Source organism: Acanthaster planci, linkage group LG09 (assembly GCF_054643075.1).
Source record: "Acanthaster planci isolate LZ-2023a linkage group LG09, COTS_SCS, whole genome shotgun sequence".
NCBI classification, from domain to species: domain Eukaryota; kingdom Metazoa; phylum Echinodermata; class Asteroidea; order Valvatida; family Acanthasteridae; genus Acanthaster; species Acanthaster planci.
This window is the reverse complement of record NC_141785.1, coordinates 19,072,860-19,098,659: the sequence shown is the minus strand read 5'-3', so window position 1 is coordinate 19,098,659 and position 25,800 is coordinate 19,072,860. Positions and strand designations below refer to the sequence as shown.

The following is a 25,800-nucleotide window of genomic DNA, read 5'->3' as shown; positions in this document are numbered from 1 at the left end:
CGGCAACCATCTACATGATACTAGGAAAAACAAAACTAGGTCATCGAACTTCGTCTATTGACGTTGCAGATTTTAAGATGGCAGCCTCCATGGTCGCTCGCTCAACGAGCGAGTGCTCCGAGGGAAGTGGCGCAAACGACTGGTTTGTACATGAACATGCACCCTGTTATTTCTTGTCCTCATTGGTAGAAGGTGTTACTTAACAATAGACAACCTAATTGCTGTGGAAGAAATGCCACGAAACTGTCTAATTGTACTTCGAGAACTCAGCAGCATTCTCGCAAAATGACAGGTACTGCGCCGGTGAAACAGCGACCTTGGCGAAGTACGCACGCACCAGCCAGTCCGAGGATCGGGTTATAGAATCTCTTCTTTGATCTGTACGTACGCGCGCGCTTGTTGCAGTTGTTTTCACCGGCTTCGGTTAGGTTGCTACCCGTATTTTTGTGAAACTCATGTCCGCGCTGCCCCATAGTAGGATAGCATCTGTCCCAACTTCAGCTGGGCTAGTCCCAACTGTAGTGCTGCAGTTGGGCTGTCATTGTAAACATTATGACTGTGGCCCATGCTGGCCACATGCACACTGGACCTGTGTTGTAGTTGGGCCGGCCCAACCATAGCACTCTAGTTGGGATGGGCCCAACTACTGAACTAGGCGTACAGGCTATAGTTGGGACTGATGCTGCAGTTGGGGTGGATGTCAGACAACTCGACCGTTTGCCAACTCGACTTTGGGCAACTTGACCATCTGTGCGTAAAAAGGAGAGACAAGTCGACCGTCGAGACAAGTCGTCTGTTGAGACAAATCGTCCGTTGAGATCATTTTATAAAAGCCAAGTCATTTGTTCAAATGTGTATAAGTTGAATATAAATGGAATTTCACATTTTCACATTTAGTCCCCAGTTCTGAGTTAATGTAATATGATGGCAGTAAGTAATCTTTATGTGATCTACCGCCATACCGGTCTTATCAGGCAGGAAGCAATTTACGTATTGCAATTCCATTCCAAATCCCTGCTTCGTTTTACAAGGGACGACTTCACCTTTTTACAACTTACAACGAATATGCCATGCCTGCACCATCAGTGATCAAGCACTTGTCACCATTTACATTTAAATTGTATGTATTTTCTTCAGCCGTTGACACAATGGAGGAACCCTCATCGCCCAAACTATTGGTTGAAAATCCTTCAAATTCAAATGGACTGGCTTCACAGTAGGCCTACACAGTTTTGAAACTTAGCGCATTCATGGCATTTTCATGAGATTTAGTCAAAAATGAAAACCGCCCAGTGTCCAGAAATTGAGTAGATGTTGGACCAAGCGGGCCGCGAGTAACCAAGCTGGATGAGGCTGCCACACCGTAGCACCGCAGTTCGTCGACGCGTGTGTGAGCCCCAGTCAGAATAAATCATAGCACCGCCAAGTGGTGTGGAATTGTAAACACAATGGGGGAACCCTCATTGCCCAAACTATTGGTTGAAAATTCTTCAAATTCAAACAGACTGGCTTCACAGTAGGCCTACACAGTTTTGAAACTCAGCGCATTCATGGCATTTTCATGAGATTTAGTCGAAAATGAAAACTGCCCAGCGTCCAGAAATTAGGCAGATGTTGGACCAAGCGGGCCGCAAGTAACCAAGCTGGATGAGGCTGCCACACCGTAGCACCGCAGTTCGTCGACGCGTGTGTGAGCCCCAGTCAGAATGAATCATAGCACCGCCAAGCGGTGTGGAATTGTCTGAAATGAAATATCCCGCGGGCCAGGATGCACACATGTAGTGTCAAAAGCAAATCTTGTACCCACGCTGTCCTACCCACTCTTTTGAATATTATTATGTGGAGACATCTCAACAGTCGAGTTGTCTCGATGCCAGAGTCGAGTTGTCCTAACGGACGATTGCGACTTGGCAGACGGTCGAATTGTCCCAACGGGCGAGTTGTCCGAAGTCGAGATGGCAAACGGTCAAGTTGTCCTGACCCCTTTGGGGCTTAACAATAGTATACTCGTGTGTGACTTTGAGAAAACAAGTTTTACATGGCGTTGTAATGCTATGGGGTTTTGGAATCAAATTTTTTGTGGTGAAATGCTTCACAGATGTAAGAGAGCTATTAAATAAAATTTTCCCCTGTCAGCAAACCAAGTTTCAGAGCATGAGACAGAGTATTTTTGAAAAAAAAAAAATGAATTTTTTGCTCACCAATTTCTCACTTCCAGTGACCCGTTGACTGTTGCTCCATTCATGCCGTTTGTGTTTATCAAACTGCACATGCGTCGAACCCACCAATGACTGCACTTGCTTTGTATCTTGGCTCGACCATATGTTTCGTAGATACCCCAAGCATGACATTGCCAAAGAACATTGATGAATAATGAACTGAAATATACAATACTTGGGACCGAGTGGGAACTTGTTGCCAGACGTAGCGAGCATGTGGCACGCATATTATTGGCTCATCCAATCCCAATCCCGTACAATGATGATGCACACCCATGAAAATACCTGACAGCTGTTTGCTTTCAACACGTTCATTGCGTTCATGTATACTCACATGGCTTCACTACGAGTGATACAAAGCAGTCATGCTATTTAGTGTCAACAAGTGTCAACAAACACGAGTAGCGTCAACAACCTGAAAATACCCTCTACAGATTTAAAAAGAAGTTTTGTCATATTTTAGAGACTCTAACACTTGCCATTGTGTAAAAGAAACACTGAATTTGCTTCTAGATTCTCGCAGATAAATGAAAAATTTTTGCGATGTATGGGGGCTGCCGTCTTTCTTTCCTCTGTCGTCCACGCGAAAACAAGATGGCGGCCGGTCGGACTGCACATACAAGCCCGATTTTGTCACTCAAATTTCAACTCTCAAATATCATTTCAGATATGATACATTGAATTTGATATTAAACATTAGAAATAAAAAATCTTTGCATAAATATGCTTGAATAACTTGTTGACGCTTTGTTGACGCTAAAGAGCATAACTCATACAAAGTCACTGATAAAAACAGCAGTTGGGGTCACCGTCTGTAACGCTGTCTAATCCCAGACCAAACAGATCCGAACTGTGTTTGGCATTGGTCAACGATCGGGAGATGGTCGCTGTAGTAAACGAATGGGGGAGGGAATGTGAAGAAACATAACAATCTAGTTTCAGATTTTTCAGGGTTGAGACAGAAGATGAGACAAAGGGCTACATGCAAGAAGAGCCACAATACCAGCGCCACAAGACTGGACACAAGTGGCTGGTTCCTCTAGAACCATGCATACTCGCAGTAGAAATATTCTTGCATGGTGCCACCACAAACCCTTTACTTGCCACGTTCACCATGAAAAACTCAAAACGCGTTTGTTGCATTTGTTTTGGAGGTTGTGTTAGTCTGGAGATGGTCTTGTGGGGTCTCGTGATGATCTCAAGAGGTCTTGACTGTAACACTGGTTGCTTCTGATGTGCCATACTTGCTGTAGTACTCTGTACTCGCTGTAGTACTCTGTACTCGCTGTAGTACTCTACTCGCTGTAGTACTCTGTACTCGCTGTAGTACTCTGTACTCGCTGTAGTACTCTGTACTCGCTGTAGTACTCTACTCGCTGTAGTACTCCGTACTCGCTGTAGTACTCCGTACTCGCTGTAGTACTCTGTACTCGCTGTAGTACTCCGTACTTGCTGTAGTACTCTACTCGCCGTAGTTTTCTGTACTCGCTGTAGTACTCAGTAAGTGCTACCCTCAGTGTCAGTGCTTCACATTTTTCTCCAAGTTCAGGACTTCGAAACACCAAGTCTAAGTCACTTGAAGTCTGAAGTCATTTCAGTCAGTGTGTTTTCGTTGAAAGCAGTACCGTAATTTATTCTTGTGTGTGTATTTTTTTTCTTTCAGTGAATTGCAACAAGAACTTGGGCTTTTGGAGGCCATTTACGTCAATGAATTAAACGTGGACTACAATGACAGGTAAGGCAAGCCTGCCCTGATATCGCTTGTCATAACACGGCTTCTCTTTCAGCATTCTCAGAATGACTGAGACATTGCTGTCCCTCCAGATAGGATGCCAGTCGTTTGCAGATTGCCCCTGGTTAATGGTGACTTCCAATTATCTGCAAGGTAGAGCAAGGTATCGACTGGCAGAGGGCTGAAAGTGACTTGCATTCCGGTAACCCATGTCCCTCTCTGTCCAAGGTCTAGCTGTAATCAAAGGAACTAATTTGTTAAACCCAGTCATGACCAAAGGTTAGATCGGTCCTCCAACACCTGAAGTTGCAAACCATCCAGAATGCAGTCTACTTCCCTTGCTGTACATTATACACGACCAATCACCAATAGCAGATTAAGTTTCCTTTACAGGGCTTAACAGTCAGCAGATTGAGTGATTTAGACTGGTCTTGAGAATGCTGTGACTTTCATGGTTCTATCAATTGACATTAAAAGTCACAGGAGCCGAGCCAGCTCATGTTGCTCATCATATGGGCCTAGAATCCCTAAAAGATCAAAACAGCCACGTGACTGACTTTGACTGGAGACACAGCTTTGTCCGTTGTGTCAGCTTGAGAAGGAGACTGTTCATTGTAAACACCCTACTTTAGGTTGCATGGATTAATGGTTGCCTATTTTTTCTTGGCAGTGGGGTTCCTGATGAGTTGAGCATTGTTCTTCATCCAGCCACCGCGGGCAACGTTGACCAGCAATACGTGTGTCTAACCCTCAACCTCCAGTTACCAGAACAGGTATGGAGTTGTCAAAGAATCGCAGTGGTTGTCAATTGTGGACAACAGTGTGAGTTAATCCTTCCTCTGATTCCTCCTCTGCTGTGATGCACCCTTCATGGAGGTTATGGTCTCTCTGTAAAGTCCATTCAGTGACGAGTTAAATAAAAACTCTGAAAACTACTGTCTAGAGTAAATGCCTCATATTACCGTTGTACAATTTGACCTCATGTTCACATTTTTATGTTCATTTGGAAGCCTAAACCTTCACTGGCAAGGGGTGTCAGTACTTGATTCAAATTGGTTTAGAACTTCGGGGGCCAGACTGGTTCATGTGAGTTTTGAGACATGAAAACAAAAACGTGTTTGCTCGTAACCATATCCTACTGGATTTTGGAAACCGCTGTGTGGATTTGGCACAGTAAGGTTACCCAGATGCTCCTCTGTTGCCTTCTCACAGTACCCACAGAGACTGCCAGAGATCACTGTCAGGAACCCGAGAGGGGTGTCAGATGAACACATTGCCAGGTGGGTACCAAAATGGGTGCCTTCAGGTAATTCGGGCGATTCACAATAGTGCGCCACCAAGAGTTTGCAACACGTTGGCCAATCATAACGCACGAAATTTTGTCGACCCTTTCTAAATGCGCATTGGGTCAGCAAGTTTCACGCATTGTGATTGGCCAACGCGTTGCAAACTCTTGGTGGCGCACTATTGTGAAATGGCCGTATTGATGGTCTGTTCCGTTGTATGTGTTAGGTATCACTAGTTAGTTATCCTGTGTGGATTAGTTGGTCACCCAGTTTTTTGTACGTTGGGGATCTCTTTTTCTGTATCTAATTAAAAAAATCCTGTGGTCAATTTAAATCAGTTTTGTTCTTTGTGTTGGGAGAGATTAAAACCTTATGCTTGCTTTTAATGTGGGAGTTTTTGAGGGATATTTACGCTACTACAACTGTAATTTTTGTTTACATAAACAGGGGAGTTTAAAGCTGGCAAAATATTAATATCATTATTATTATTAAATTTTTCTGGTTAACGAAATCAAGGATTCCTCAAAAGTGCCCTGTGCACTGTAGGTCTTAAGCCTGAAGAAACCTGTAGAGAGGAGACAATGAGAAGAAGTTACGGTTTTAGAACTGGGAGGAAAACGGCCCAATAATATTCTGGGTAAAACCCACGGAATCAGGTAGGGACTGAAACCCGATCCACATGTGGACCGAGCCGGGAATCGAACCTGGGGCCACAAAGGTGAATGGCAAGGAAAGAAGTACTTTGCCAACCCGACTCCCGAATGTTTTATTTGCCCCTAGCTGTTAGTCTGTGTGGTTATTAAAACTCATTCATGACCAGTGTCCAGACATTCCGATCCTGAGTCCCCAGGCATTTTTTGCTAAGAATATTACGGTCTGCTCCAAACAATTCCACTGTGCCGGACACCAGTGGCACAGTGTTGGTTATGAAACTTTTGAGGGACATCCTCTAAGGATCAAAGACAGCAGAAATGTACAAAATGGGGCACATGTACACTATTGTGGTACTGAAGAATTATATCATTCCCTCCGTTTGTCTTCATTCAGCCTGGGTGCTAAGCTGAACCAGATAGCTGCAGAGAGACAAGGTGGGGCAATGCTGTATGAACTCATTGAGGTGAGAGGTCCGACTTCTCTGAAAAAGTAACCGATTCACAAAGAGTCACGTATGCGTGGGGTGTCATGCATGACTACCTTCTTAAAATACTCATGAGAACAAATCGAGGGCATTTATTGACATGGGCCACATTTCTGGTAGCTTTGAAGAAGAAGAGGTTACTTTGCAGATTTTAATCTATAAAGCGAAAATGGGCGGGGAACCAGATTCAAGCGATACATTTTGCATGTTACCTTGGCCGGTGACCTGCTTCTGTACTTCACTCGTTTTTGTACTCACAGTAGCTCTACAAAATCTCGTCCCTGTGTGTAAACCGCAAACAATTGGTCTCCATCTCTATATAAGCAAAGAAACTCATACACATTTGGCCAGTGTTCCTCACATTCCTAAGGTGACTTTGTTCTCGATGGAAAGGGCAAGGCAATGTCTCCTTCACAAAAGGGCACTTGTATCAGAAAATCAACTTGCCTGTGGAAAACATTTGAGTGGGCATCAGGCAAAGGCCAGGGGTGTCTAGGTAATCACCTCTAGTGCCTCTGTGAAGCCCCTGCCCTTCATTTGTGTGAACATTCACTGTCAAGTTTCCACAGTAGAATGTGAATAGGCAGTTATCCTTAAAATTACTATTGATATTTTAAAAGTTTTAGGTTTGTAAGAACAAGTCAATGAAATAGATAACCTGCCACCTGCAGGTAATTTTATTGGAGTAATTTGTAATGTTGATGAGGCTGAATACGGCGTATTTTTTATGGAGCTTTTCTCATCTTTTTTTCTGATTGGTTGCTATGGCCCAGGTTGCTAAGGAGAGCCTGACCAGTAACAACACTCCCAGCTGCCAGTGCGTGATCTGCCTGCACGGTTTTACAGAGACGGACGTCTTCACCAGGACACCTTGTTATCACTACTTTCATAGTCAATGCCTGGCCCGCTACCTCAAGCATGCCCAGGAAAACGAGGAGGAGGTGAGTGGGTGGGAAAGAAAATTCTCAAGCAGTAGATGTTGCCGAGCAAATGTGATAATGGGAAGGTTTTGCTAACAAACAGAAAGGGTTAGCATGCTGCAGCGGTCACCAGTTTGTGTCATCCTGTGGTGTCAGATGCAACTCACAGTCCGCACTGTGCTCATGGTGCTTACATCTCACTGACAGTTACACATTAGTGCTGTAAACAGTCAGTTTTTGCTTTTGGCCATTTAAGCCACGTTTGTGCGGGAGGATGTGTAAACGTGACCTGGCAATTTGCCAACATAGCGACAGTCTAGGGTGGCATCTTGACCCTTGTCCTGAGTCACTACTGATAGACATTTACACAAGCTAATCCCCATCGGATTTGTGCATGAGTACAACATCCAAAAAGTCTGTTGAGGATGACTGTGTATAAAATGTGAACTTGGCTGCTGCACGTGGCCTATTGCCTCAGATTTTACTCCATGGTGGCATGCCCCGGAGTGTTGCAAAATGTGAGGTTATGGTCAGAAATATTCTGCAAATGTGATTCAAATGACTCCGGCTCATCGTTTGTGGCATTTATCTTGCCTTTTTTGAAAATCAAAATTTTGGCCAAAAATATTACGATCCACAAGTGTTTTACATTTTTTTTGCTAAACAAGCTTCCCTGTCCTCAACAAATCCGGACGGTGTGGTGATAATTCAGGGTATAGTAAAGTGTGGAAAATGGTCCGAAGTTCAAATCCCACCACAGTCAATTTTTGTTTTCCATTCTTTTTCATGTTATTCTTTGAAAATACTTGAAAATCAGGTCGCTGACTTCAGTGACCCGAAATGAACAGGCCTCGAAATAGTACTAGCCTGGCGTACAAATTCTAGTGAAAAATGCTCCGGGCTACTTAATCTTGGTTCCTTGGTTGCCCAGTAAAAAATTCAGTATAAATCTACCTGGTAAAACTTAGATCAAAATATATAACGCTTTTTGTGACAATATATACAAGATCGCAAAAACTGAGTTGTTGTGGATGTGTTTTTACTTGTGTTTTTGAAACGTGATGCTCGCGCGACAGGGCGATAAGCGACCATGAACGCAATGAATAGAGTAGACTGGTGGGTTGTAATACTGGTATAGCGTAGCACATGGTACGGTGCGATACCGCACGTGTACACTATTCTCATTCACTATTTAGGCCACTTCTGCTTCTGACTACATGCCTCTCAAAAATAGTATCGGTAGTTCGGAATTTTGTTTGGTCAATTTTTTGTGCTGATGTAATAGCCTGAATGGGGACATCAGCTTCCAAAAATGGTCTCACACAGTGATAAAAACATGTCTTGCTATATGTAAAAATTTCTGCAGTCAACAATTCACGAGAATTACGGACAAATCACACAATGCTAGTCAGGTAACCACGACGGCAAATTGGCCAGCAATGTCCCTGTATCACGTGGTAAGCGTACATGATGCATCCAGACGGGCGATAAACCACGTGCCATGGCAGGAACTCATGAGCACAGGAAATAAATACATAAATAAGAGACCAAGTTCTGTAAATTAACTTGAAGAAATCCTCTTGCAACATCAATGTTTTTTCGACCTACAGCTGTATGGCTGCATGCATGTACAACACCGGTGTAGTTTTAATCGATTCACAACTGGGACGTAAAGACTAGTTACCACATTTCCATCATGCGTTCTTTTGCACGGGCGAGGCGTGGTGGGAACCAGCATAGCTTTGCTTTCATGAATTTAGCTTTGTGCACTTGTTTTCACCACTGCGGCAGCGAAATGCGGGTGGAACTTGTGAAAATGACGGAAGTTTCTTTGCAAAAATTGCAAATGTAAGGACGTGTAGGAAAACATGTAAAAACAAGCATTTTAACATGACAAAGGGTTGTTGAAAGGTGTTTTGTGAAGACAGAAAAGACATCGGCATTAATTTTTAAATACTTTTTTAATTTTGTAAATTTGTTTCTCTAACTTGCCGATAGAAATTTTAGGGTCAGGCCGAAAAATTAGGGTTGGTCGGGAAACCGAAACCAGAAGTATTTTTTGGGGCCTTATCAATTTTTCTGACCTTACTTGGCTGCAGCTAGCTAAACTGGGCATTGCAGGAGTCCTTGAAAGCATTTGATATGAAGTCTACACAAAGCCGCGTGCAAACAGTACCCACTTCTGATTGGAAAAAATTTTCTCTTGTTCACCGTGCACGCGCAGAGCTCAGAAAGAAAGCAAAAAGTGGCAATTTTTGCCAAACGTAAGCAACCCAAATGAGAGGAAAGACGGAGCAAAGAGATGATTTTGATCCCAACTCCGTGACCAGTGACTCATGCGACTTTTAACTAACATACATGCCTCTTTAATATTTATACCATCAGCCTTTTATTTCCGAAATGTCAAATTCTTTATTGGTAAGCTGATAACAAATTTTGGGTTTATAAATTTTTTTATATACAGACTAGTAAAATATCCAGTTAACTAGCCCAGTGGGCTAGCCAGGAAAAAAAGCCCAGTGGGCTAGCCAGGAAAAAAAGTTAGCGCAAGGCCTGATGAAAACGTCAAAAGTTAGAGGAGCTGATCTTCAATCCAAGCAAAATGTTTTTCAAAGGCCAAAAACTTGATTACAAGTTTCTGATCTGTGATTCCATTTGTCAGTGCGTCTGTGCCGTCTGTCGAGAGCCAGTGAGCTGCGACCTCGCCCAGCTGGAGGGCGCCCCACCTCCAAGCTCTCTCCAGGAAGTGTACACCCCCAATAAGGCCATTCACGACATGCAGAGAAAGATGGCTGCCCTCTATAAGCGACAGAAGGAGAAGGGTGGAATCATTGACGTGGAGGCTGAGAACAAGAAGTTCCTGATACATATCTCACAGGTGCGTGTCTTGTTTGATTTATCAACGGAGAAAAGAAAATCTCAGACAAGCTAATAGATGGGAACTTTTTCTGGCAGGTTATGTTGTGTGAATAGACCACAAGTGAATCTACTTTGATTTATTGTACATATTTGATTGAATTTCAACATTATCTCTACTAAATTATCCGAAACGCTTCACCATTTTCAAATTTTGATTGTATTGTCAGTGACCACTAAATGCTCAAGGGTCAGATCAAGATATAAACTTCTTACAACCTAACTTGTCTAATTTAATGGTTTTTGTCAACATTTTTCAATTCTGATGTTTCAGTCGCCAACGCTGCCAGCAAATGTTGGGATAACACCGGTTGCAGCACTGCCACAGAATCAAGCCAGGAGAAGTCCCGTGTCACTGAGCGACATGAGGAGAGCCCCACCCACTGAAGAAGGAATGAAGGAATTGCCCAATGAAAGCGCAAGGTCTGCCGTGCAGGTGGATAAGAAAGATGCCAGTGATGCCAAAGGGAGTCGACCCAGATCAGCCCACAGGAATGACTTCAAACAAGGTGGGAGGGGTGGGGGTTGGGGTCAGGGGTCAAGGGGTAGAGGTCAGAGACGACCTGGTGCCAGAGATCACCACTCAACAAATCCGGGCAGTGGCAGAAGGTCAGAGTTCAAAGGACAACGTGTAAACAATGAAGCTTCAGCAAAGTACACAGGTAGTGAGAATACACCTGACCGATCAAATTGCAAGACTGAAAATGCAGATGTTATTGACCAATCAAAAGAGTTTTCTAAAAAGGCTCCCATGCATGCACTGGGTACAAGAAGTAAAGATCAGCATCATTGGTCAGGAAGACAGAAAAATAAGTTTTCAGAGGGAGAAAACAGACATTCTAAGGAAGAAATTAACGGCGGATTGAATGAGACCTTGCCCAAACCAAATGAGGAAGTGGCCAAAGATGAGAAAAGGCACAAGAATGAAAAGAAATCTGGGAAACTTGAGCAAGAACGAGCTGAAAATACTCCATTGAAAAGCAGCTCAGGCATGCAGCAAGAGGGTAGAACCGCATCTTCAAAGCATGAAGTAGATGAAAACAAGTCGTCTTTGGATAGAGATTCAAGGTCAAAGGTCAGTGGCACAAACAGTAATCAAGAGTCACCTTCTAGAAAAGACGGGGAGAATCGTCAAAAACGTAGGCATGGTGGCAGAAACGGTGCCCCTAAAGTAGAGACAGGATCTTCACAGAAAGCTAACAGGAGCAGCAACAAAGGGCCAAGGAAATTAGATGAGAACAGTAGACAAGATTGTGGTAGCCATGACGACAAGCAACATACTGACAGTGCAAACAGTGATATTACAGGAGCTGACCACGAAATTGGTAGTGGACGGACGAGGCGCAGAAATCGCAACAGAAGAGGAGAGACTAGCCAGTCAAAGAACTCACCACAGAGCGACGGTCAGGGCAAAGGTCAGGATGACACATGTGAAAGGTCAAAGGGCAAGGCAGACATTGAGGAGAAGAGCGAAAAGAAAGGTTCTGCTAATGTGAAGATTGCAGTTGCAGAGGTCACATCTCAAGAGGGTGGGTCCAAATCTGAAAAATGGAAACCAGACAGAGGACCACCCCCAGGCTTCAGCAAGAAGACTATTAGTAATCAACCAGACTGGAAACCCACATCAGTCAAGCCTCCTCCAGGATTTGAGAATGTTAAGTTATGACACGTGGCCTTTTGCCTTACAGGTCTTCTGCCCAAAGAGAGGAATATATTACCAAAGTGAAACTAAAAATGTAAAATCTGATACATACTTGTAGGTGTGAAAATTCACATCGATTGTAATTTCCCTTCAGTTATCCCAAGGAATGTGAAAGGATTTCTCCATTGTACTTTTTTGTGTAAATTTGATAGTTTGGCCGCTTGTAGAGAAATATGCAAACAGTAAGAACAGTTGCTGTCAGTTCACCGCACATTTACTAAGAGTATTCCACGTTTCCGATGATGCACTTTAGAGAAATATTTACAAATGAAGCTCATTTCCTTGTGCAATAAGTAGGTTATGTGGGATTCCAACCACTCTGATTTAATCTACCATCAAGTGTTTCAACATTTTGATTTTGATTGAGTCACGATAGTGGAGCTCGAGTTGTACTGTAGTGGTGTGCATTTGTGGGTAGTTCAGCAACCAGGTACCTGACACCCATTATAGGTGGGCACCTGGGTGACTGTAATTATTGCAAAGATCAGAGCAAAACGCGAGTGTGAAGTTTTTTCCAACGTATCCATGCCCACATTTTACTATGAAGCTGCTGTTGGCAGTGGGAATAGTTGGTCTTAAACAACGGGCATCTCTTTCCCTGAGTGTCACAGTAATTGTCATCTCCAATGTAGACGATGGGGAATTGTCGGTACACGGTCTCAAAAGATGTTTTATTCAGATTTTTTTCCTGTACTTTTCTGGCAAGTAATCAGTAGACAAAGGTGCATGGCTTTTTAAAATGCTGGATCAAAATTTCACCAAAACAGTATCGGGTAATAAGCAGGGTTGGCTGATTTGAATCACCGATTTAAATCATTTTACATCGCATGATTTTTTGGGGGAAAAAAATCATTGATTTAAATCAACATATTTAATTCTGGGGGAAAATCTTTGGGGTCTTGCACATTGTAAACAGCAAATCCCCCTCTGTGAGCCTTCCAGGTCCTGGTATTAAAGAAGTGTGAAGGCACACGTGTTACACACAATCTGAGTTGGCAAGACAAGACAATTCAATTCACTTGTTTTGATTTAAATCAGCTTTTTGGATTCAGTAAGTGAAATTGATGTGAAGGATTTATCATCATGATTTAATTTGACTTCATTTGAATTGCCCACTTCAGAGTTTGACATGGTAAAATATCGGTGTACATCTACCTTTTGTATACAGGTATGCATGTATTTTATTGACATTAGAAACGTTAGTCACTATGCAGTGTAACTAAAACCACTAAATACATGTACCCCTTAATAAATGCCCTTAATGAAGTGATTTTTAATCAAGCGTAAGTCATTGCTCTGTGGAGCTGGATCACAAACAAAACGAGACTGCTTTTTGCTCATAGAGCAAGGTACAATACCAGCATTTTGTACACTGTAGCATGCAAAATACATTCATGTACCTGTTGGTCATGGCTTGTTTCTCACTCAGTAGTCATTTGATGCATGAATAGATACCCTGTTAACAAATTCATGTAAACTCTAGTGTTATCAAAACTTTGAGTTGGCTTGAAATTCTTGTATGCACTTTATCCTTGGTACATGTACATGTCTCTGAAGGAGAGTCTTCTCTTCGGTCACATGTACTAAGACATGTACTGGGACAAGGCTAAGACATGGAGGTCTGTGAATTTAATCAAACTACTTGATTTAAATGTCTTAATTCAAATCCAAACTTGTTTAATTTGTGTAACAAAACAAATAAATAAAAGAAAACTATCACACGTGCAACTAATTTGCCATCAGAAGAACAAGTGTCTTTGTTAAACTCTGAAGGAACTTATGAAATGGACATGAAAATCAATGACACTGAATTTTCTACAGAAAGCAGCATAGGGTTTGCAGGCCAGTAAATCGGTCCAAAATTGCCTGCGCGGACCAAATCTCGAATTGTAGGCTGTCAAATTCTCAGCTGTTAAAGCCTTTTATGGCACGTGGACTGGGTGATTTGTTAAAAAGGTGGATGAAATGCAGGGGCAGGACTGTCAGTCTGTATTTCTGAAAGTATCGGACCAAACGGGGCCCTCCAAATTGTGTCAGCAACAATTTTCAAAATGGCGATGGGCCTCCTGACTGTTTTGAGGGCTGATTTTGTCTGGAGAGAAATATCTTCAAAAGTCATTGGTTAAGCCACTGAAAATTGAAAGGAAAATGAAAGATGAGGAAGTGAGCTTTAATTTGATGTGTGTCTTGAACACCTGTGAAACTTGTGAGTATTTTTCCTGATATTTTGAAGTGGGGATATTTATCACTATTTGCTTGACTGGACCCATGGGATCTCCCTCTGTATGAAATGTTGCAGCGCCCCCTTTTGGCAATATAAAGCCAACCTTTCACTCCATCATTGGAAATATGGATGGCATTTTCTGGGACCTTCTAATCATCTCCAGTTTTGATTTCTCCAAAACTTCCCACCTTTCACTTCAATTCTAGCCCTTGAAGTGTCCATGCACATAACATCTTCTCTGAAAAAAAATGCACACAAAAAATATTTCTCCAAACTCAACTACCCTGCAACTAGAACCAAACCGGAAGAAACTTAGGGCACTTGGTCCCTGCTTTTCTGCTGCTTAATCGGCATCTTGAGGACAACCAACTTTTGGTGTCAGCGACCTAATGGTGTTACTGGTTGATAGACTCTCCAGACTGCTCCATACTCCCAAGAGCACAAAGGAATGTCAGATCCCAGAGCGACTCAGTATTTTCTCTCAGAATAAGAAGGTTAAGGTAAGGAATAAGCAGGAAGACGGGAGCAAAAAAAAAAAAAATGAAGCACAACTCTTGGCCTTTCTAGACAAGAAAATTGCTTCTCAGATTTTTCCTCAAAGCCTTTTTTACAATTTGTTGATCGTGCAGCCATACAGCTAGGACCCCTTTGCAGTGATGCAATCACTGCCCATGATTGTGTGAGAATCATGGGCAGAAATGGGGGGGTACCAGTATAATCGTCCCGCCCACTTTTCAAGTCACTGACTATGCGCACCTTGGCTCTGCACCATCCATCATACTCATCACTTGCCAACATCACCATCTCACCTGGGATGGAGGCTGTGCTGAGCTTTCAGAAATCACCCCACTCCATGTGACAAGATGTCCTCATCCATGATGAGAATGAATGTGCCATCCTTGGCTGAATGCTGCTTATTCTTCATGGAGAAGTTGAATTTTGTACTGGTTGTTTGATCTCACGTATGTACATGTATCAGCAAGAAATTCAATCAAAATTTTTAATTCCTGTTGGTTGCCACATGCCTTGAAATCTGTGAGTGTCCCATTTATGATAGCCCTTCTTCTCAAATATCCCTCCAAGTTTTGCTCTGTTATTGAAATAAAGTTGGACCCACCTTTAGGTCATGCCAATCACGTTCAACCCCCCCCCTTTCCCTCAAAAATGTCTCTAGTAATTCCATTTTCCATCTGTACACAAATAAGCAGTATTGTTTCAAATAACCATTTGGTCAGACTGGTGGTAATTGCTGGTAGTGGAAATTACACTGAGGTAATTTCCAAAAAAAAAGCAAATTGGAAGGCCACGTCAACCCTTTGCAGGTTTGGCCATTTCAGTCACAAGCTCAACCCTGTCAAAAAGGCAGCTTGGTAAAGAAATAACTGCTCTTTATTTTCTTTTTTCTATTCTCGCCACTCAGTCATGCAGGACCATATGATCGTAAGGTTTGTAAGTTTTGGAGAAATGCCCAGTGGAGATGATGTATCATCAATACATCAAATTGAAAGGGGGAAAAAGTTAAAAGTTCGGAAGACTCAAATGACACAAAACAAAATACCTTCCTCATTTGATTGCTTTCTCTTGCCTTTGAATTCAGCCAATAATGGCTGTCAACTGTGGAAAGACAAACTTCCTAAACCATTGTTGGATTAATTCTGTCTCGTTATTTATTATCTAGTGCTTTCTTGTTAGTTATTTCCTGCCCAAAACAAGCCATTGCTGAATCACTATTACTTTCATTTAACAGGAATTGGATTGACCGTGTCGTGACTTGCTTCTCAAATGAATGAAACATTTAAATAAAACAATAAAACATATAACTCATGATTGTCCTATTTCATCTGTTTCTTTATCTCTTTACCCTAACATTCCTCAGTCTTCCAACAGCTGAAGGACTGAGGATGGTTAGGCATCGTGATACTAATTTTTAGCATTTTTTTCTCTTGATCTTGAATTTCCAAGGTTGTTCAATACTGTATGAGAAGTGGAAAAGTTGTTCGTTGCTTGAATATGCCATGAATTGTTTGCTTTAAAACTTTCATTTTTCAAACAACCTTCTGCTGAATCATGATAACTTTCATACTTGGCAGGAATTGGCTGACCATGATGGGGGAAAAAGAAATCCCATTTCCATCCGCTACGCAGTGTAATCCAGCAACTTAGCATTCTTCTTGGCAGCGTCAATACAAAGTAACAGTCTGTGGCAGGTAGCATAGCAGGATATCCTCAACATCGGGCAGATATTTCCTACATGTATCAAGTGATCTGTTCATGTACTTTTATCCTCCACGCATTTTATTGATAAAAGAATTTCCCAACATCTGTGTGTGAAGGTTACATCTGGCGGTGGCGCAGCCTAAACTAAACAAATTTCCTCGGAATTTCCGATAAGAGAAACTGTGATTGGCTTACCCCCCCAATGGGTTCAGAGGAAAATTGATTCAGTAATTTCCAATAACAGACTCAGGTAACAATATTTCTAGTGTATATCTGACATTGTCAAAATCTGTGCATTTGTGTTAAATTGAGAAAGTCCCAGCCCGTTGATCAAAATTCAGCTCAGGTTTTATCCTTCGTCATTCAGTGTAGCACCTTCACTTTGAATGTAAGTTTAAGTAGATGGATTGCGCTAAGGCACGTGACCTGTAGGGGGTATCAACCATTAACAAATTAAACATGGCAGACTCCAATAGCAAAGTGTGTTGTTTACCAAAAATGAAGCCAATTTTGGATATAGTACTCGGCACCTCAGTCTGTATAGTCTCAGTACTGTACCGACCGTCAGTTTTATTTTTGGTAAATGACACCTTTGACATACTTTGCTATGGGAGGATGCCATGTTTGTTGATGTTTGATATCCGTGATAGGTCACATGATTTAGTGGGCGCAACCGGTCTATTTAGTGATTGAGATAAAAATTCAAGCCTCTTCACACCATACTAAGCCCTAATACACCCATATGTTGATCGATCTTACACCACCAAGCGTTTCATCACAAATGACTTACTCTAACAACTGGCAAACCTTCATTACTACCAGTCTCTCTTAATACTTTCAGATCAATTTGTGTCCTTTAACTGAATGGAGAGAAGCCATAAAATTTCATGGGCTGTGACCCATACATTGATAAGGCCACTTTCATCCTATAAGCTTGCCCCCACACCAGATCTGGAGCTCTCTGCAGAACAAAAAATTCATTCTTAGCTCATAGCTCTTGGCTAAGCATGTGTGGCAGACTGAATGGTCTCTTTAAGACTTTTTGGTTTTGTGAGTCCCTGTACTTAATCTCCCCCCCCCAAGAAAAGATGTTTCAGTTTTCGCCAGTATCAGCCATGTCTATGTCTAGTGTCAGTGACAAGCCAACAATTCAACTGTACGTGGACCATTGCACTGAAACAGAAATTCTAGGCATTCGGTAAGCAGACCACAAGACCATATTGTATGTAAGGCGAACTTACAGTATGGGCTGACTTCCTGCTGTTTCATCTAATATCGCACCACCTCAATTTATTTTTTCAAGTCCATTTCCTGCGTTGAACAACCCTGTGCCAAGGACAGTGAACCATGTAGGTTTGTTGACCCCCCAAAATACTGCATATGACCCACACTGGGCAGACGGTCAACCATAGCAAATGGAACAGTAACCCATTTATTTGCAGTGTTGAAATGCTCTGTGATACACAATTGTTTGTGTGTGCCAGATCTAACGAAAAAAATAAATGAATAAAAAGGAAAAATGAGTGAATAAAATGAAATCGGCTCAGTCACCTTACCCTCCGCAATAGTCGCACTATAGGAGATACTTCCTACTTGTGGTGCATGTGTTTTTACCAAAGTCTTGAACTGTGAAGGGAAAACCCTCAATAAACCACAGGATACTTGTGTTCTGTGAATCCCTACTTTTGTTGGAGCAAGATAGTTCAGGAAATTTCTATGAGATATTCGTAGTTAGTTTCATAGTAGCCGTGAATTTATCCACAGCAAACACTGGAAGGTTTTGACAGGGGAATTGGTGAAGACAAAGTAAAACTGTCCGGTTTCCTTCCGCCATTTATTCCATGGTGGACTAACAGTAGGATGTTTATAGAGCAGCTAAGAAAAACCAGCATTGTAATTATGAAGCTTTTTGAAGTGTAAGCAAACAGGGTGCGCACTTTCAGCACCAGTGAATTTCCTGTTTTCCTTTTTCAGTACCACAAATCAAAGTCTTTGACAAGCTGTCCAACCATGAAAATTCCAAAAATAGCAGATAGGTTATAATCAAGAAAACATAGGAGTGTGAATGGGATTGGGGGCACAAACATGGTACCATTCTGATGTCTTCAAGTTGTTTTCTCCATAAGCACTATGCCTTATAGGTTCCAAGATTTCTTCCTCAAATTGGGCAGTTAGTGAAATTTTGAAGATATTGGACTATACCTGGTGACAATTTACTTGTAACAAAGAAACTTACCATCACTGCTTGAAGTACGTTTGGAGAAGTGTGAAAGTCCAACATGATGTCTGACAACCTTGCGGTATTATAAATGAGAAAGGTTTTAAAATCCCACAGATGAACACCAAAATGTTTCCGTGGAAACTCTTAATGGGATTGGCTCTTTGGAACACATCTGTTGATGTTTCCAGTAGATGAGGTGGATGGTTACTATGGTGTCACTTAAAGATGAGGCTTTATTTGATACCTTCATTTGCTGTTGTTTGTTTGTTTCTGTATTTTTAAGGCCAGATCATACTTCAAGAGAATGCAAAAGTGAAGCAAAATCGAGATCACAAAACATTTGCTGTGAAATTTGCTTCTTATGTGTTCAACTTGTGTGAATTGGTGAATATTTGATCTGACATCACATAAACACGTTCATGTTTGCTTTCACAGCAAGTACAAACAGGCCATTATTAGTTTCGTATACAATAAAAATGGTAATATTGGTTTTTCAATTTATTTTTTAAATTAAAAAAATGACTTCCTTGGTTTACCAAACCACATTCTACTAGTTTGAAACTTGAATATATTTTCAAACTTGTACATGTAGACCACACATATGGTGCTTCAAATGCATGTATGATTATTCCATGCTGGAAATACCAGCACAGGTGACATGTCATGTTTAAATTAGGTTGTGACCTAGTCTACGAGCCCATCCATAACGCATGTCTATTACACCTTGGGCTCCAGTGGGAAGTTGACGAGTTGATTGCATGTGCTTTGCGTGGACGATGGTGTGGCATTTCATTTGTTTGCTGCCTTTTTCCTCGGAGGGGTCTGTACGTGCTTGACACACCAATACATTCCAGAGTTTTCTCCGTGAGAACCAAGACACTCTTGAAAATAAAGTTGAAAAGAAAACCTGGCTAATCTATCAGTTTCAGAGGCAATATAATGAGACAAAGAAACGGGAGATGAGGAAAGAAAACATTGGGGAGAAATTAACCTTTTTGTTACAGTCAGTTTGAGAAAAATTGACCAAACATATTTCAAATTCCAGTATTAGAATCATATGAAGAGAAGTGTTTTGTTACTTTAGCCCTGGGAAAATGAACAAGACAGGGGTGTTAGGGAATTCCTGTTGCAGATTGATTCCTGATGCAATTTGAATTTTTCATATCACAGCACTTCGGCCTTTCTTTGCCCTGATTCTGTTTCTAGAAAGATTGAGTTAGTTGCTTTGAAAGAAAAGCAAACTGTTAGTTGGGTCAGAATTTGCTGCCTAGCTTTGTAAGGAGGAAGATATTCAGAAATTTTGCAAATTTCTCGACGATAATAGTTGTAAATATGTCACTCCCCCCCAAAGAGAGAGAGAGAGAGGGGGGAGGGGAGAGTAGAAAAGAAGGCCTTTATTTCATAGCAGGGATTCCTTAATGGGTAGTTATTTCTTTTTCTGCCTGTACTTGAACTCCTTATAACAATGTACACAGATGACGAAAAAATGCAGGCTGTTATTTGAGTGAAACAACAGAACAATTCATGTTTTTTTGAGGTCAACTTTGTATCAGTTAGATTACGAACCCACCAACTTTGAATAATGCAATTAAAAGAATTAACATTAAGAAGTTTCAGTGTTTTTTTAAAAAGAAATTTACTGTGGAAAAATAGCAGCAAAGGCGAGCCAGCAATTACCAGTGCAGCCAATTCTCCAAGGTCACCAGTCGCATGAGTGGGCTGGGGGCGTCTATACTAGCCTGTCTCTTTATACTCATATCAAGCTGTTTATAACTCTGACAAGGCATTTTTGTTTTCCATACACTTGACTCCCAACTGTGTGACAAGCAATGAAAACCCTAATCATGTGACACATCTCAACAGTATTGGCTCTGTGTTATCACAAGAGGAGATGAGATCGAGTCAACAAAACGTTGGTCAGTCTTATACCTGACAAAAGTTCTCATTCCTCTGCAGTGTTTGCACAACAATTGGAAATTTCTGATGACCCCCAATAGAATCATGCAAGAGAGATGTCTGGTTACATGGTAAATAAGGAAGTTGTAGCACAGTACTCATATTTAGGTGGAAAATAAAATACCAACTGCAGAGAATTATCAAGTAAAAATTTGATATGTTGATATGCATCATAAAAGCAGTAATTTCTGGCATTTCGCTTGCTTGTATGTGATTGTGAAATGGGATCGCATGAATGAGAGGTACATAGGGTTATTGAAGGAGGCAATGTTTTGTTTTTGTTTGTTTTTTGTGGGGTTACATTGTGAATTGAGCAATTTTCCCTGTTTGTTTGTAGTAAAAAAGAAACTGTTATTTCCCAGCAAAGATTTGTTTGGTTGGTAATTTTTCCAGCATGTATATGTAGAGTACATTCACATTCACCTTAAAACATGTATCTGTAGTGGTCTCTGTTTTACTTCTGTTTTTATGTTTGCCCTTGAATGAAACCAACAATTAGCATACAGGAAGCATTGGTGATAATTTCAGGAAACATCCATCAAATTTTGGACTCTATTTCGGAAAATTTTTGACGGGCTATTGAAACACTGTTCGCAGAGAAAGCTTTTCAAAACCTTTTGGCCACATCTGTGAAATTTTCCTGCATGTTTTTTTCAGAATATGGCCATTAGGGAAGGGAAACTTGTAGCTTTGCAGGAATCTTGGGAGAAAACCCTGTAACATTTTCTAGGCTCCCTATAAAGGGATCCCAATACAACACTTTTAGCCTCGATTTGTGCACTTCCACGTTTGAAAACGAGGCTGTATATGTCGGCTTCAATTCTTAATACAATCAGACGATTGAAAGTAAGGAGTTAAGACACAAAATACATACAGGTATGTTAAATTCAGACTTTTCAGGCTGCAAATATTTGTTGAGTCTTTCAGAATGACTTGACATGTGAAATCAAAAGAAAAAACAATGGCAATTTACCGCCAACTAACGTACCCGCGATGGCCGGCCATGTATCTTGTGCAGTGGGCGTGGTTTAAACTGGAGTGGTATCACACGTACGAACCGGATACTGCATGTACTGTGTCAACTCCGCTGGCGCGTGCGAGCGAGCAAGTTCAACACAGAGAGCCTCGGTTTCGATGCGGATATGCGCAGACGGTGCTAATGTGAAATCCATCTATAGCTTTTCTGTTGGGATCCTGTAAGTGTTCCAACAGATATTACAGAGTAGGGCTAGACACTACTTGTATCGTGTGGGATGCTCTAGAATGTAAGTGCCCCAGAACTTGTGAGGATCCGGTGGATATATTTTGACGTCAGTTTTTAAAGGCAGGGAGCAGAGGTCTGTCAAATAATGTTTCAGAAGGTGTAAATAAATTTAGGTTAGGTTTTAGGGGACTTTTTGTCAAAAAAGGAAGACATCTGTTTGTTTTGTTTTGACTGAGGTTTCCAAATCTCCTTTGTATTCTATAACCATGCAGCTTAAGTAACACATGATCTACATGTACATGCATGCTCCTGGCTAGAAAAAAAATCATGTGTCCATTGGCTGTCAAAATCCAAACCCTGTCTGTGAGGTTGTCATCATTAATTGTTATGATGCAGTATGCATATGGTGTGTTCCCTTGCTGCGTGCGCGTGTGATGACTTCATGACAATTGACATCAATCCTGGCATGGATCATGCAATGTAACTAAGCTGAAATCTGCAAGAGCGCAAGGCAAGGCCGTAGACTGTTAGCATAGCAATGGGATTTAACATATGCAGAAAGTAAAAGTACAGTACATTCTGCTGGTTTGCTGCTCATCGTATGTAGTCTTGACTGATCTGACTGATCAACTGATTATATCACACAACCAGATGGTTAAATCTGTTCTGAAGACTGCATTGAAACATGTACAATTAACATTTAACCTCAAGCTCCAGCCTGACTTATCCTTTTCAGCCTGATGCGGTATCCATTATAGTTTGAATTTTGCAGGGGAGACACTTTGTTAAAGTTAAAGTTTTCTCCAACCAAGGGATTCTAGTCACATGCTCATGGGCTTCAGGGGGGGTGTAAGTGGGTATTCCCCCCACCCCACAAAATAGAAATGAATAGAAAATGAGGGGGAAGGAGAGAAAGGGGAAAAAATGAAGTTGGGAGGTTGTTTGAAAATAATGGACCACCCTGGACCACTGATTGTTTGACCATTGATTGAATTCATTGTATACGCTCCTGCAAAGGGATTTGCCCCTAACTGGTAATACCTTGGAGTTATACTGCCCTGCTTGCGCACTTAATGGCTAAGATTCTTAAAGGTAATCTCCTATTGATTAAATGCACAGTCTGGACCTGATCCTGCAGTGTGGATATGATGCATCCTATACAGGGCACCCAGCATTAAAACAAATAATGTTTCAGAGGGTGTGAGTAAATTCAGGTTAGGCTTGAAGGGACTTTTTGTCAAAAAAGGAAGACATCTGTTTGTTTTGTTTGTGACTGAGGTTTCCAAATCTCCTCTGGCTTTGTTGATTGGGGGGGGGAGTGGAATGAAGTTATTCTGTAACCATGCAGCTTAAGTAACACAACTGCATCTTTGGCCCCAACACCATCTTTCCCCTGGACTCAGCCATGCATGGTTAAAGGTTAATGATGTGGAAGTGAGTAGCCGAGGTTCCAAAGACCATCATAGTGTAAACAATGACAAAGCCTCATACCCTTCCCATTAATACTTCATCATTCATCAAGAAGTGGGCTTTGATATTAATTTAAGTCTTGGTGAGCTTTGGAGCTTTTCATGGTGAATGTAGCAAGTAAATAAGGATTTGCTGCAGCGCCGTGCAGAGATACCTCTTTCTGCATATGTATGGTTCTCTGGTTCATTTCAAACTCTTACATACTCAGAAAGAGATATCCTTGCACGGAGCTACTGCAAACATCTATAACTTACTTCAGTATTGGTGTTCAATTAATTCTGGGTGTTGGCTTGGTTGCTTTGTGATTATAGGCAGGCACATACATTTCGGAGAACTTCAAATCTTGAGTTTTTGTCCTACTTTCTCCTTCTTTTACATTGCTCTTCGTACTGCTTAGCAACCGCTGAAAAAAGTGTTTTCATAATCCTACCCCTGCCTATCGGGTCATTGCCATTTGTTCATGCCATTCTGAAGATCTACATGTACATGCATGCTCCTGGCTGGAAAAAAACAAATCATCTGTCCATTGGCTGTCAAAATCCAAACCCTGTCTGTGAGGTTGTCATCATTAATTGTTATGATGCAATATGCTTGTTGTGTGTTCCCTTGCTGCGTGGGTGTGATGACTTCATGACATTTGTGAATCCTGGCTCATTGCATGGATCATGCAATGTATAAAGCTGAAATCTGCAAGAGCGCAAGGCAAGGCCATAGACTGTTAGCATAGCAATGGGATTTAACATATGCAGAAAGTAAAAGTACAGTACATTCTGCTGGTTTGCTGCTCATCGTAAGTAGTCTTAACTGATCTGACTGATCAACTGATTGCATCACACAACCAGATGGTTAAATTTGTTAGGAAGACTGCATTGAAACATGTACAATTAACCTCAAGCTCCAGCCTGACTTATCCTTTTCAGCCTGATGCGGTATCCATTATAGTTTGAGTTTTGCAGGGGAGACACTTTGTTAAAGTTAAATTTTTCTCCAACCAAAGGATTCTAGTCACATGCTCATGGGCTTCATGGGGGGGTGTAAGTGAGTATTCCCCCACCCCACAAAATAGAAATGAATAGAAAATGAGGGGGAAGGAGAGAAAGGGGAAAAAATGAAGTTGGGAGGTTGTTTGAAAATAATGGACCACCCTTGTTTGACCATTGATTGAATTCATTGTATACGCTCCTGCAAAGGGATTTGCCCCTAACTGGTAATACCTTGGAGTTATACTGCCCTGCTTACGCACTTAATGGCTAAGATTCTTAAAGGTAATCTCCTATTGATTAAATGCACAGTCTGGACCTGATCCTGTAGTGTGGATGTGATGCATCCTTTACAATGCACCCAGCATTACAACAAAGAAGACTTGGAAAATTGATCTTTTGTATTTGTAGAAAGTGGAACGCTTTCCCTGCTTCTCTTTAAGGTTCCAGGAAGTGTGCTTATAGCCAAGACCCATGAAGATTAATGCCTGATCCCCATACATTGATGCTTTCCAGTGACTGTTCTGTGTTCTTATTCCTCCAAGACAAGAGGAGAATACACCTGCATGTGGCGACAATCTCAAGGCACAGGCACCATGTAACCTGGCCCTGGGAATAAGTATATTAGAGAGGTAAAAGCATAATTCCAAGATACAGCATGCCAGAAATCACTCTCAGAAATAGTCATCAAAGGGCTCAACCAAAATTATACAAGAAAATCAACCCAGAACTTGGGAGAAGAATTCTCAATGCTGGAAGTCTTCTGTGAGACTGTGAACATTGGAGTCTGACAAAAGTGAACCGCCAAATTTCATGCTTTCCACATGTAATACTGTAACAAAATTAGTTTTATTTTAATTTTTGTTGTGTGTTACAGATTTTATTTTAAATTGTTATATTTTTGATGTTCATGTATATGTGTAGTTTGCTTTCCATATCAGTTGATCTGGATTTAAATGTAGGACTATACCACTATGTTTAGTCCCACTAAATGGAACAGTCCAACATGCCACACCTTTCATTGTTAAGTTAATTAGCCTACTGGGGACTTCTACCTTGGTTCCATGATCTTCTATTGTACAAAGATTCCTGGGACTTGGTATGCCACACTCTTATTGTTGGCATTCATTGGGCTATCTATAAAACTGGAGTGTAAAAATTCTCACTAGGGACTTCTTTGACTGGGACGCTTAGGGGAACATCCACAACTGGGATGTTCCTGTATCTTTTCTGTATGTAAGTTTTTGTGTTTATTTCTTTAACAAAAATTTGGGATACTCCGCTCCAGCCATTCCTTATATCTGGACTGCTATGCTCTTGTGCATGTGGCCAGGGTATTTTTCTCCCGTTACAGGTCCATTTCTGGGGGGAGGGCGTCACCCGCTTTGGGTTTGAGGTAGTTTGTGTTCACATGTGTGTGATTTAAAATGGCCAACATGTATAGGAGCATATTTAATGTCATTGCACCCTGCATGGTGCAGGGAGCAACTGCTTGTAGTTAAGTTAATTTGTTATCTCTATAGCCATATTCCTGTGTGATTAATTACTTGATTTTGTTTATTATTTTTTAGAAAATAAATAAGCCGCTGAAAGATTTCTGCGGATTGGCAAGTTG

The 25,800-nt window shown here is 41.4% G+C and overlaps 1 protein-coding gene across 1 annotated transcript; it reads left to right on the top strand.

Moving 5' to 3' along the window:
* Nucleotides 1–40: 40 nt before the first annotated feature.
* On the top strand, nt 41–25,800 carry LOC110976674 (uncharacterized). Its single transcript, XM_087141287.1, has 9 exons — nt 41–142; nt 3,883–3,954; nt 4,622–4,724; nt 5,164–5,231; nt 6,285–6,354; nt 7,149–7,316; nt 9,958–10,173; nt 10,486–14,637; nt 24,629–25,800. Exons 1-8 carry the CDS (start codon nt 78–80, stop codon nt 11,875–11,877), a joined length of 2,154 nt encoding a protein of 717 aa, XP_086997413.1. The 5' UTR covers nt 41–77; the 3' UTR covers nt 11,878–14,637; nt 24,629–25,800.

Bases quoted from the DNA above. Each gene is read 5' to 3' on its own strand.
- LOC110976674 (XM_087141287.1), top strand. From the start codon at position 78: ATGGCAGCCTCCATGGTCGCTCGCTCAACGAGCGAGTGCTCCGAGGGA. The intron at 6,355-7,148 runs GTGAGAGGTCCG...GCTATGGCCCAG, and splicing joins TGCTGTATGAACTCATTGAG to GTTGCTAAGGAGAGCCTGAC. The intron at 7,317-9,957 runs GTGAGTGGGTGG...TCCATTTGTCAG, and splicing joins CCCAGGAAAACGAGGAGGAG to TGCGTCTGTGCCGTCTGTCG.